The sequence below is a fragment of the Sphaerodactylus townsendi genome, linkage group LG11 (assembly GCF_021028975.2).
Source record: "Sphaerodactylus townsendi isolate TG3544 linkage group LG11, MPM_Stown_v2.3, whole genome shotgun sequence".
Taxonomy (NCBI): domain Eukaryota; kingdom Metazoa; phylum Chordata; class Lepidosauria; order Squamata; family Sphaerodactylidae; genus Sphaerodactylus; species Sphaerodactylus townsendi.
Window position 1 is genome coordinate 7,306,072 of NC_059435.1, and position 12,102 is coordinate 7,318,173.

A 12,102-nucleotide genomic window follows, 5' to 3' on the forward strand; every position below is an offset into this window, starting at 1 on the left:
TCCTCCAACGGGCAAGGAATGCCTCGTCACCCCAAGCAACGAGGAGCTGTGGTATAAACAGACCACAGAAACATCCCAAAAAGCAAACAAAAATGGAGAAAATTCTCAGAACTAAAAAGCATTAACAGCAGCTGTTTCAAATGTTTCCTGCTAGCTTATCAGCTTGTGTTATTTCTTCCTTTCGCATGGAGAGAGAGAGGAATGACGGCTCGACCAGGAAAAGTCTAGAGCCGAGGCATCAAGTTGCAGATCCTGGCCCAGTTAACGCTCAAGGCTTCCATGGGCAATGCCAACCCAGTTCTGAGTGAAGTGGTGTATCACAGAGAAAAGTCTGTTACACATGTCAGGTCCATGCCTGATAGTGCTTAGATGTCTTGCTGTGTGGAAATTGCAAATGTTTCCTGTAAATGCTTTCCGGTATCCCTCTCCCCTCCCTGGCAATTCCCTGGCACCAGCCCTCCTGTGGGAAGGTGCGAATGTTCCCAGGTTTCTTGAAGCTCTGTAGTGCAAATGTTACACTTTGTGAAACACATTTGGTGGGAATCAAATGCGGGGGGGCGGATTGAAGGATATAATCGCTGGATCTAAGCGGGGGAGCTTAGATTCAGCTTTCTCTGTTACTCTAAGCGTTGTAGAAATAAACTGCTTTAGGACTTTCCTACGGTCTCTGTTATTTCCATGTTCGAGAGCCTGTCAACACACACTGTGAAACAGACTTTTCTCTGTGATACACCTCTGAAGATGCCAGCTACAGGCGAAACGTTAGGAACAAAATCCACCAGACCACGGCCACACAGCCTGGAAAACCACCCAGAACCAGTTGAATCCGGTCGTGAAAGCCTTCAACAATACATAGAATAGAGGGTGTAGGGAGGGGTGCTGGCTCAGTGGTAGAGCATCTGGTGGGCATTCAGAAGGTCCCAACTTCATTCCCAGGCATCTCCAGTTAAAGGATCCAGAAGCAAGTGAGGTGGAGGACCTTCTCCTGAGACATGCTGCCAATCTGAGTAGAGTTTGATGGACGACAGTGGCCATGACACATTGAGTACCTCTGTCACCACTTGTTCTTTTTTTAGATGTACCTGTCTCTGAGATGGATTCTTCCCTTAGCCTTGGACGCCACCTCGGAATCCCACATAAAGAAAGGAAATGCCCTTGGGGCATGGGTTCTGTGGAAACAGTATCTCATATGCTGTTGGATTGTCCTTTTTATGAGATAAGATAGGAAGAAGCACATAATCCCCTTCCTGCATGGAAGTGAAGGCACTACAGATAAACAGAAGGTTATATATCTTTTAAACAGCCACAACTACGAGCTGGCGGAAGTGGTGGCTAAATTTTTAAATGGTGTTATTTTAACTCGTCAGAAGTTGTAAAGGCTGTTATGACCTTGCAATGTTAATGTGAAACTATTTATATGCCATTAAAGGTATTTGAAATCGATTCTTCCCAGGCCAAATATAACAGGTGTAGGGGATCGTATAAACCTTTTGTGGGGGGGGGGGACTTCGCACAGGTCACGTTCCCAAAACGAGTTTGGCCCGTTTTATTCCCCTCAAACCGGGTTTTGCAAAAACTGCGAAACCAGCGATCCTTTTGCACAGTCCTGGGTTGGAGGTGCTCCCGCGGGAACACAACAGGCAGGCGATGCATTATTTCCCTCCCGTCCATTCATTCGCTTTGGGTCCTGCGGTGCCCACTTTCAGGGAGAATCTGTTCGCCCGCCATTCTGTGCAGGTCGCCCAGCTGTGGACAGATCCTCTGAGCACCTGACAGTGCACCAGGTCCCCCAAACATGTTTTCTCCCAGTGGTAATGAGTTTGACCAATCTACAGCAACACAATCATCATTGCCAAGCTGTTGCAGGGAGGTCCCTTTTTCTTTTATTTTGTGTGTTTGCACATGCACAGCTACACAGGTGAAGCTAATTGGCTTGCGAGACAATCAGCATGACTGGGGGCAAATTTCTGAACTCTTAACCTCCTACGCCACTGCTGCGTAGAAGAAGAAGAAGAAGAAGAAAAAGAAGAAGAAGAAGAAGAAGAAGAAGAAGAAGAAGAAGAAGAAGAAGAAGAAGAAGCATTTATTGTCATTGTGCACGCACAACAAAAATTACAAGCATTCCCTGATGCCCACGATTTCAGACCTCACACCCCATCCTCACATTCCCCTTCCTCCAACCATCACTACACAGCCCCAACCACATCAGCACAAAACCACGGAGTTCAGCACAGCCACAGCTCGAGAATAGAAGCTGTTTCTAAGCCTATTTGTCCCGGTTTTTATAATCCTGTATCATCTGCCAGATGGTAACGTATGTTGCACGAAATTTTTTTTAAAAGAGAGAGGGATCTCTGTGCAATGACGTGAAAGCAATCCGGGGTGGTTCCCTGGGCTCCGAGCACTGCCTGAATGGGTGAAGGGCACACATGGAAATGGGGAAAAGGAAAATGGGTTCCTTTATGACCACTGCAACCCATTGTACATATGCTGTACAGAATTTACATCATACAACAAATCGTGTTTGTGCTCATCTTGGACAAACCACTGCTTGTTGTGGTGGGTTTTCCGGGCTGTGTGGCCGTGGTCTGGTGGATCTTGTTCCTGACGTTTCGCCTGAGTCAGACACTTGGCCCATCAAGACCAGCATCCTCCACTCAGACTGGCGGCAGCAGCTCTCCGGGTCCCAGACTGAGGTCTTTTACCTCACCTTGTAAATGAAGATGCCAGGGAATGAATCTAGGGCAGGGGTGGCCAACCTATGGCACTCCAGATGTTCATGGACTACAACTGGCCACGCTGGAGTGCCTTAGGCTGGCCACCCTTGATCTACGACAGGGGTAGGGAACCTTTAACACTCAAAGAGCCATTTGGACCCGTTTTCCATGGTACACTTGGTAAAGTACACTTGGAGCCGCAAATAATTTTTGACATTTAAAATAAAGATAACACTGTATATATTGGGTTTTTTTACCTTTTACTCCACTCATTCTGAAAAGCGCATGGATGCGTCCACCCTGCTGCCTGCAGGGCGGGCAAGGATGGGGCCAGCGGCTTGGCCTTGCTGGCCGCCGGGAAAGCGCCCGCCCTGCTTGAACAAGGCGGGCGAGAGGGGAAACCCACGGTGCTGCCCAGCCGGCCGGGGGCAATTGGTGCACCCGCCCTGCTGCCTGCAGGGCGGGCAAGGATGAAGCCGGCGGCTCGGCCTCGCCGGCCGCCGGGAAAGTGCCCGCCCCGCTCCAACGGGGCGGGCGAGAGGGGAAGCCCGCGGCGCAGCCCAGCCGGCTGCGGGGAATTGGTGCGCCCGCCCGCAAGGATGAAGCCGGTGGCTCGGCTCGTGGAGCCGCAGTGCAAGGGCAGAAGAGCCGCATGAGGCTCTCGAGCCGCAGGTTCCCTACCCCTGATCTAGGATATTTCCGATGCCAAGCAAACACTCTACCACTGAGCCACAGCCGCTTCCTCAAAGTCCTTGATTAATTTCCTGGATTTACTCCTGGACTGGGATCGCGTGCACCAGAGGGGACCAATCAGGCTCTTTCGGTAGGCTCCCGTGCTTTCACAACCATGCAGACTGCCATCCTTCACACAACACCTCCCACGCAACCCCGCATCAGCTCAAATTTCCGTACCACACCCCCTTGTGTTATCCTGAGGGTGGCTGCTTCCAGCGAAAGAGGAAGAGTCCCGCCTTCCTCTCCTCAGTCAGACTCTCAGGATCAGGAAGAGTTGTCCTTTAGAATTCCCATCAGTGAAAGCACCCATGCACTGCGTCTATGGCCATTGCCCTGTGGCCCCTTGTGTTTATTGGGAAGTATATACACAGTTAGCATTTCTTTAAACAAGACAGTTTCCCACCATTGTTAAGGACAGAGCAAGCCAGCAACTGACCAAGATCACCAAGAACACAATGTGTTACTATCTAATTGCCTAACAGTGCAAGGCGCACATTTACTATTTATTTATTTTTTTGGCTTCAGGGAGATGTAATTTTGCAGTTCTTTGTATCTTAACTGTTGAAGAATAAGAAAGGCCATCATTGACTGCAAAAACAATTCCCTTACTGGTCTCTGAAAATTGGTCAATCTATAATACTTGCAGCTGCAGAGGAGAAGAATGAAACGAAAGAATGTCTGGATGGTACCACAACTCACTGCAATGCAACCTTCACGGCTCCTGTGCTAGATGTCTACTCAAGACCTGCTGGCAGTGCCCACAAATGGTTCTCGCTGGCACTCTTTCTGGTTGAAAAAAAGATAAAATTACTCCATGGGAAAGGGGGTAAATCTCAGATTTGTAGCGCATACAAATGTGTATAATCCAAGCAATGGAGTTGATGTGGGAGCCCACTTACTGTGTTTTGTGCAAATGTACGAACGTCTCCCACTACAAGGAGAAACTGAATTTGAATGTTTGCAGCACAAGCTGCTTATGATGATTAACTAGAAGTCGGGAAAGAAACCCATTTTCATGACCTTGCCTCCAAAATCCAGAGAGTTTTATCCATTTTTTTAAAAGACAGTGCTTAAAAAAAGAAAAAAATGTTTTTAAAATGTGGACAACCCACGTACAAAATAGATGGAGCATTAGAGTGGGGGGAGGGGGGATCACAGCAAAGTTGGAATTATTCGGGATCCACTTTTTGGTTCCCTTCAGTAGCTGCCATTTTCCCCAAGATAAAAAAATCCTGGAAAATCCTGATAAGGTATTTTTTGGCAGGGGGTGCGGGTGTCTGGTTTGGCTTTGTCAACTGCTCAGATTATTTAGATCAAGAGCAGCCAGAGTGAACCCAAAACCATATGCCAACAGGAAACATCAACAAACACTAAAGCCTTCTACCAAGTCACACTTGTCCACTCTGCCTGGAAGGAGCTTTTAAGGGTCTCAAAAGGAAGTCTTTCATCTGAGCTTTTCAGATGGAAATGCCAGGAATTGAATTTGGAACCTTCAGTATACAAACCAGATATTCTTCTACAGCCCCAAGGAAAAGATTACAATAAAATTTCTCCCTGATGCACCGTGTGCCCCACGCCCCTGCTGCGGCGCCATCTGTCCCCCCACGCCCTCTCTGTGACCAGGCCACGCCCACTTTGCTGCTCAGCCCAGGGTGCCGCGCCCCGCCCAGCCCCGCTGGCGCTACACCACTGCTTCACATGAAGGGATTTATTTCAGACTCAAGAGAGTGTTTGGGGGAGAGAAAAAAATAGCCACACCAAATGTACACACATTACCTAAAATGGTAAAGTGCCGGGTTGTGCTATCTCAGCTTATCATTTCATTCTGTGTAATGAGTAGGACAACTATAATTATTAAAATTCTTGGTAAAGAAAACTGCACATGGGAGGAAAGAATGACGGCTGGAAGATGATGATAGGAGCCCATTCCGCACCTGCAGAATAATGCAGTTTCAATCCACTTTCAATGCACTTTGCAGCTGTGCAGAAAAGCAAAATCCACTTGCAAACAATTGTGAAAGTGGATTGAAAGTGCTTTATTCTGCAGGTGCGGAAGGCGCCCGGGACAGCTCGGAGAGAATTCTCCCAACCGCTTCACATGCAAACACACCCAACTTCTCCCTGTAATTTACTTATTTCTTCATACAGTTATATCCCAGGGAAAGGAGAGTAAAAAACGGCTCAAACTTGTTGGCAGCGGTTGCTATGAGATTTGCGGTGGGCAGAAGTAGCTTCTAGAACACCTGGGTTCTGCATGGATGTCCTTGATTGAACAAAAAGGATACTTCAATTATCTTATGTGACTAGACCACAGAGTAAGTTGCAATTTTAAAAAATACTGGAGTTTTCAATGAACATGGCAGCAGCTGCACAGAAAAAAGAGACTTAGTATTTCTCTTTGGCAGTACAGGACATCAGGGAAGACAATAGGGAGGAAATATAAGAAAATACAAATGTATTGATTTTAATTTCACCATCCTGTTTGGTGCTATTTTGGGTAAGAAGTTACTTCCAACCACACTGCAATTTACAAAATGGTGCAGATGGGGAGGCGTGAAACACCATAGGACAGGGGTCTGCAACCTGCGGCTCTCCAGATGTTCATGGACCACAAGTCCCATCAGCCCCTGCCAGCATGGCCCATTGGTGATGGAAATTGTAGTCCATGAACATCTGGAGAGTCGCAAGTTGCAGACCCCTGCCATAGGATAACTGCCTTTATCAAATGTTGAGGAATACATAGGAGCAGCAGTGGCGTAGGAGGTTAAGAGCTCGTGTATCTAATCTGGAGGAACCGGGTTTGATTCCCAGCTCTGCCGCCTGAGCTGTGGAGGCTTCTCTGGGGAATTCAGATTGGCCTGTACACTCCCACACACGCCAGCTGGGTGACCTTGGGCTAGTCACAGCTTCTCGGAGCTCTCTCAGCCCCACCTACCTCACAGGGTGTTTGTTGTGAGGGGGGAAGGGCAAGGAGATTGTAAGCCCCTTTGAGTCTCCTGCAGGAGAGAAAGGGGGGATATAAATCCAAACTCCTCCTCCTCCTCTTCTTCCTCTTCTTCCTCTTCTTCTTCTTCTACTCTCTCAACATGAACCTATAAAAGGCTTCCCTTCATTTCCCTTCCGGAAAACAGATAGCAAGAAATGACATGAAAATACTATTTACGGGGTTCTTCTGGAGCAAACTATCATAAACTGCATTAAAATTTTGGGACTTACAAAAAGAGAGACTGCCAATACGGACCCAGTCTCAAACGTCACTAGTGTAGCATAGCACAAAAGGACCCCAACGGCATCCACACCTTTGTGGCAATAATTCACAACTGGATTTTCCTACCCTGTTTCCCCGAATATAAGACATCCCCTGAAAATAAGACGTAGTAGAGGTTTTTGCTGAAGTGCGAAATATAAGGCATCCTCCAAAAGTAAGACGTAGAAAAGTTTTTGTTTGGAAGCATGCCCGACGAACAGAACGCAGAAAAATAAGACATCCCCTGAAAATAAGACATAGCGCATCTTTGGGAGCAAAAATTAATATAAGGCACTGTCTTATATTCGGGGAAACACGGTATGTAGGAAAGATGCTCCAGTCGCAAATGTTTGCTGCAGTGCAATATAAGTGTACAGACTCAGGCAGAGTCTTTCAGGCGACAGAGTTTATTTCAAATCCTCCGTGTGTTTTCCCCCCTCAGGAGAGTCCTGCGATGGAAACAGGGACGTAAATTTATTTCAGGTGTCCTGGCTGGAGTCAGTTTCTGCCAATTGTGTTGGGCCTCCCCCACTGAGGAAAAGCTCAACCCGGCTTCCTTTGTTTCCTAACTTAACCTCCTGTTTAGCAACCTGAGAAAAGCGTAAACAAATGCAACAACTCGCCCCCCAGCACCGGTCGCTATGGCAACTCTCCCGCAGTTGCAGTGTTTTGGGGAATGTTTTGCAGGAAGCACAGTGGTGGTTCTAAAAAAGAAAGAAAACGTCCCGCTGAGCGTCTCCTCGCCCTGTCCTCAGTTAACTCTGGGCCAAACAGGGACATAAACAAAGAGGCTTTGGTTGGTTACAACCGCTGTGGCCTAAAGAGAATCTTAGGCAGAGATTTCGCCAGCCTGCCACCATCTGAACTCATGGCCGGTAATCTACTCGTGGCCAGTGGCTAGCCAGGGCTTTGGGAACAGGCCTTTTACTGAGCTCTTGAACAGAAGCAGGGAGCTGCAAGGACGCCAGCCAAGGAAGCCATCTTAGGGCAACAGGCCAAAGGACATCTCTGCCATATAGGGTGATCTATGCAGATCTGGGTATACACTCTATTGAAACAAAAGCTTGGATTATGCTTTTTAAATTTTGGCTAAAAATATTCTTTAGGGTAAAGGGAAATTCGTTATTCTCTTATTTTAAATCTGACCGACTGAGCATATCCTGGTTATTCCATATTGAATCCAAAATAAGAACTCCAGGATTCTCTCTGGAATTTCTCGAACCTCTTAACGAGGAATATATATTTAGATTGCTCAGCCAAAGACTGATTGATATGGAATTTCAGTCCTTTCACCCAGCACAACCTGCAGTATGTTCCCCAGATTTTCTAAACCTACCCATCCTACATGGGAAGATAGCAAAATACTTCTATAGTCTCGACAGTCCATCTCGTCGCAGAGCATTTATGCTTGCCAGAGTAAACGCCTTTCCTTCTAAAGTTACAATCGGGAGATTTCAAGGTGTTTTATTCGCTGACAGACGATGCCCATGCTCTGTAAATGCCGTGGATACAATACAGCATATCCTCCTAGAATGTCAGCTACACTCTGCACTACATAGTCACTATATAATTCCGATTATTAAAGCTAAAACAAATTTGCCTTTGGCTTATGTATGAAGTATTTACTTAGGGATACATCTTCTGAGATAACCTTTAGGGTCGCTACATATCTAGCAGAAGTAATATCTCAAAGATGGTACTAAAATGTGTCCCTCGGTGTATCAAACCATCTAACTTACATTGATTTAATGTGTGAGGCTCAAGTCATTGTAATAAACACAAGAAGTCATTCAAATCGGTTTTAATTAACATATGGATATCACAATAGGTCTCCAGAAAGTTTGTGTCTAATTCATCCTAACTTAGTGTACTGGATTCCTCGTTGTATTGCTGTTTATCACACAAACATACTGTATGCAGAATTATTTATGCCTAATAAAGCAGTGGTGGCGAACCTTTGGCACTCCAGATGTTATGGACTACAATTCCCATCAGCCCCTGCCAGCATGGCCAATTATTTATGCCTAATAAAGCAGTGGTGGCGAACCTTTGGCACTCCAGATGTTATGGACTACAATTCCCATCAGCCCCTGCCAGCATGGCCAATTGGCCATGCTGGAAGGGGCTGATGGGAATTGTAGTCCATAACATCTGGAGTGCCAAAGGTTCGCCACCACTGGTTTAGTAGATCTTATCTGGTCAACAGTGAAAACTAGACGTCATCAACGTAGAACGAATCTGGCAGCATCCAAGGTACTGTAAAACAAATTCTGTGAGCTCAAAATGGCCTTGGGATGCAATCCTGCATGCAAACTGTTGACATTCCATCCATTTCAATTGCAAAGTAAGACCCTATGAATGCTTATTCCAATATAAGTCTCAGAGGAATGATACAGGTCATGCATCTGATCTCGTCTGAGTCTGGCAGACTTATTGATAGAACAGTTGGAATGTTGGTGAACATTCTGTGCCATGATGTTACGTTGGCCAATCAGTATCGAACTACCACAAGCGCAACATAATAGAAATCATCCTGTGTTTGCTGAGGAGTAAGTCTATCTGGGTTCAGTGGTGCTTATTTCCAGGTAACTGAAAACAGGGTTTGACTGATTTTCATCACAAAGTGGTGCCCGCACCTTGCCAAGGCAAATTGCCTTTTGAATCAACCCTCACTGATGCAGCACTTTTGCAAGGAGGACAGTGTGTGTTCCCTCTCAAGCCCTCAGCACTTTGTAGGATCCCAGCCCCTATTTCTTATTTTCTAGTGGACAGACACTAAAAGAGACACTTTTGTTCTTTAAAAAAGTAGATTATGTATCTACACATGAGTCTCTGTATAATAGTTTCCTATGTAATAAAAAGTTAACAGAAACAAAAGAAGACAGTTAGTGACTTCAGTCAATCTAAAGGACTATGCTACATTTTTGCTTGAATATACTTTATTGTTTTAAAAAAAGAAAAGGGCATGTGACAAACACCCACATAGAACAACAAATAACAAACAGACAAACAACAACAAACACAAATATTTTACATGTCAAGCTTCCACGGCTATAACTGTATAACAAGTTCTATATAATCCAAACCAATAAATCTCAGAAGCTGTTATAAAGAAAGAAAATCGTAGAAACTTCCCCTTCAACCTATTTCATATACTTTGTTCTAGAATCTCGCTGCTACACCTGACTGTTCTTAATTCATTTAACAATTAAAGAAAAGGAAAAAAGTTTGTCTATAATAAGTGTTTTATATTAGTACATTCTGTTACTCTATAAATGCTGTTTCTTAATAATTTTCTATCCTATGTAACCCTTACACCTGATATAAAAAACAAGAAGGTTTAATCTAATATAACTTAATATTCAATCGGGAATATTAGGACATTTGATCTTTTCTCTTGATATAAAATCCAGAGTTGCCGAGACTATGCTACATTTTGACCTGCCAGGATGATGGGTATGCGCTATTTCTTCCCCCGTATGTCTCAGATTCACATTTAATAGACCAAAAGGGTTTTTTTGTGGGGAAAAAGCCGAATCCCCATTCTGATATGTTTTTTCCTGCCTTCTTGGAACATCTGAAAAATTTTAGTCCATTAAACCCTACAGCAAAAATGTGTAGGGCTCTGAGGGGGATGGTTTTTTAAGGTAGAACCATCAAATTTGAAGCATAGCCATAGGTGACTGAGCTGTGAGGCTCTGAGGGGCTATTTTTTTTAAAAGTAGAGGCACCAAATCTGCAGCATAGCTGCTGTTGCCTCGCCTTACAAGAATTCTTGAGTTTGAGGAAGATTGGGTCAGGGAGTCCAATTTTATGGGCCCCCCAAATTTTTATCCATTGTTTCCAATGGAAGGCGAATGGGGTCCATGAAATTGGACCACACTCCTCACCAAACTTGGGAGTTCTTGGAAGGAGAGTCACCTGCAGCCACACCTGAAAAAAATAATGGATGTGAAAAATCCAGAAAATCCAGAAAAACATCTGAAAAAGTCAAGTTTTTTCAGCTTTGCCTTTTCGTGGTGCCATTAAAATGGTCTCCCTTCCCTTCCCTCCCCCCACCCCCACAACACATCTGAATGCATATCCTTAGTCGGGATCAGCAAACACCTTTGCTTGATAGTTCTAGAGCAGCCATTCTCAACCAGGGTACCTTGGTACCCTGGGGTGCCGTGAGCATGTCCCAGGGGTACCGCAGCAACACTACCGCCCGCCCCCTCATTTTTGTGGTGTCTCCCACCGGCGCCAGCAAGGACATGGAGCTGGCCCATGGGGCAGGGCCTGCCACAAGGTCAGCAGCCACACCCACACCCAGTGCTACCCTTCACCCTGGGAGGAGAAGGTGGGGGGTGTGGCAAGCAGGGGCAATGGGAGGGGAAGGTGGAGGGTGGCGGCAGGGGTACCGTGAGATATGAAGAGTGAGGTCAACGGTACCCTGACCTCGAAAAGGTTGGGAAACACTGTTCTAGAGCATAGGTGTCAAACACGCGGCCCTCCAGATGTTATGGACTACAGTTCCCATCATCCCCTGCCAGCATCATGCTGGCAGGGGATGATGCAGTGGAATTACTCCTCAAGCATTATTTTGGAATTATTTTGAATATTTCTTTTCTCAACAAATGATACAATAGATCCACAAGACAGTAAAAAGCAGACTAAATCTTCAAAATACCAGCCAAAGAATCCCAAACCCTTAAAACAGGGGTCTGCAACCTGTGGCTCTCCAGATGTTCATGGACTACAAATCCCATCAGCCCCTGCCAGCCTATTAAAATAGATCTATTTCCTTTTACATACTCATTGGCAAGTGTTTCTGGTGAGACTCACTATCAATAGTGAATTCTACTCCCATTTTATTATTTCTGAATATTTCTTTCAACAATGTCACATAATAGGATCCACAAAACAGTAAAAAGCAGGCTAAATCTTTAAAATACCAGCCAAAAGAACTTCCCAGACCCTAGGCCTGCTCCAGGACCTGCGGTTTCCAGATAGCCCATGGATCAAGACAGCCTGCCAGCATGGCCACTGGGCCATGCTGGCAGGGGCTTCGATGGATTTGCAGTCCATGAACATCTGGAGAGCCGCAGGTTGCAGACCCTGGCGTTAGCATCTCTTGGATGGAGGGAGCCCATTCTGGGGGACCTGAGTTCCAGGGCATGACATCCAAATCGTCTCCGGACTCAGGAGTCCACGTGGGATTTGAAAAACAGCAAAGGGAGAAGATCACTTTGCTGTCTGCCCTAGTCAGAATTGTATCCCCCATTGGACCCCCCCCACCGCACAACTGATTCGCCTTACAAAATGAACCAAGTCACAAGAGATTTTGGCTGCACCCCTCCTGCAAGCTTAGCTCTTCAATGTTCCCCCTGTCCTCCAATGGGGAGTCTCTTTCCCCGGGCCAAA

General features: G+C 45.9%; 1 protein-coding gene across 3 annotated transcripts in view; it reads right to left on the minus strand.

Moving 5' to 3' along the window:
* Positions 1 to 4,442: 4,442 nt before the first annotated feature.
* LOC125441350 (tubulin polymerization promoting protein) overlaps positions 4,443 to 12,102 on the minus strand; it is a 49,191-nt gene continuing 41,531 nt past the window's right edge. For 2 of the 3 annotated variants that reach the window (XM_048511886.1, XM_048511884.1), the window contains exon 3: positions 4,443 to 4,521. In XM_048511886.1, the coding sequence (XP_048367843.1) occupies positions 4,509 to 4,521 (13 nt within the window). In that variant the 3' untranslated portion in view covers positions 4,443 to 4,508. The remainder of the gene's footprint in view (positions 4,522 to 12,102) is intronic. The other variant, XM_048511885.1, reaches the window with a different exon arrangement.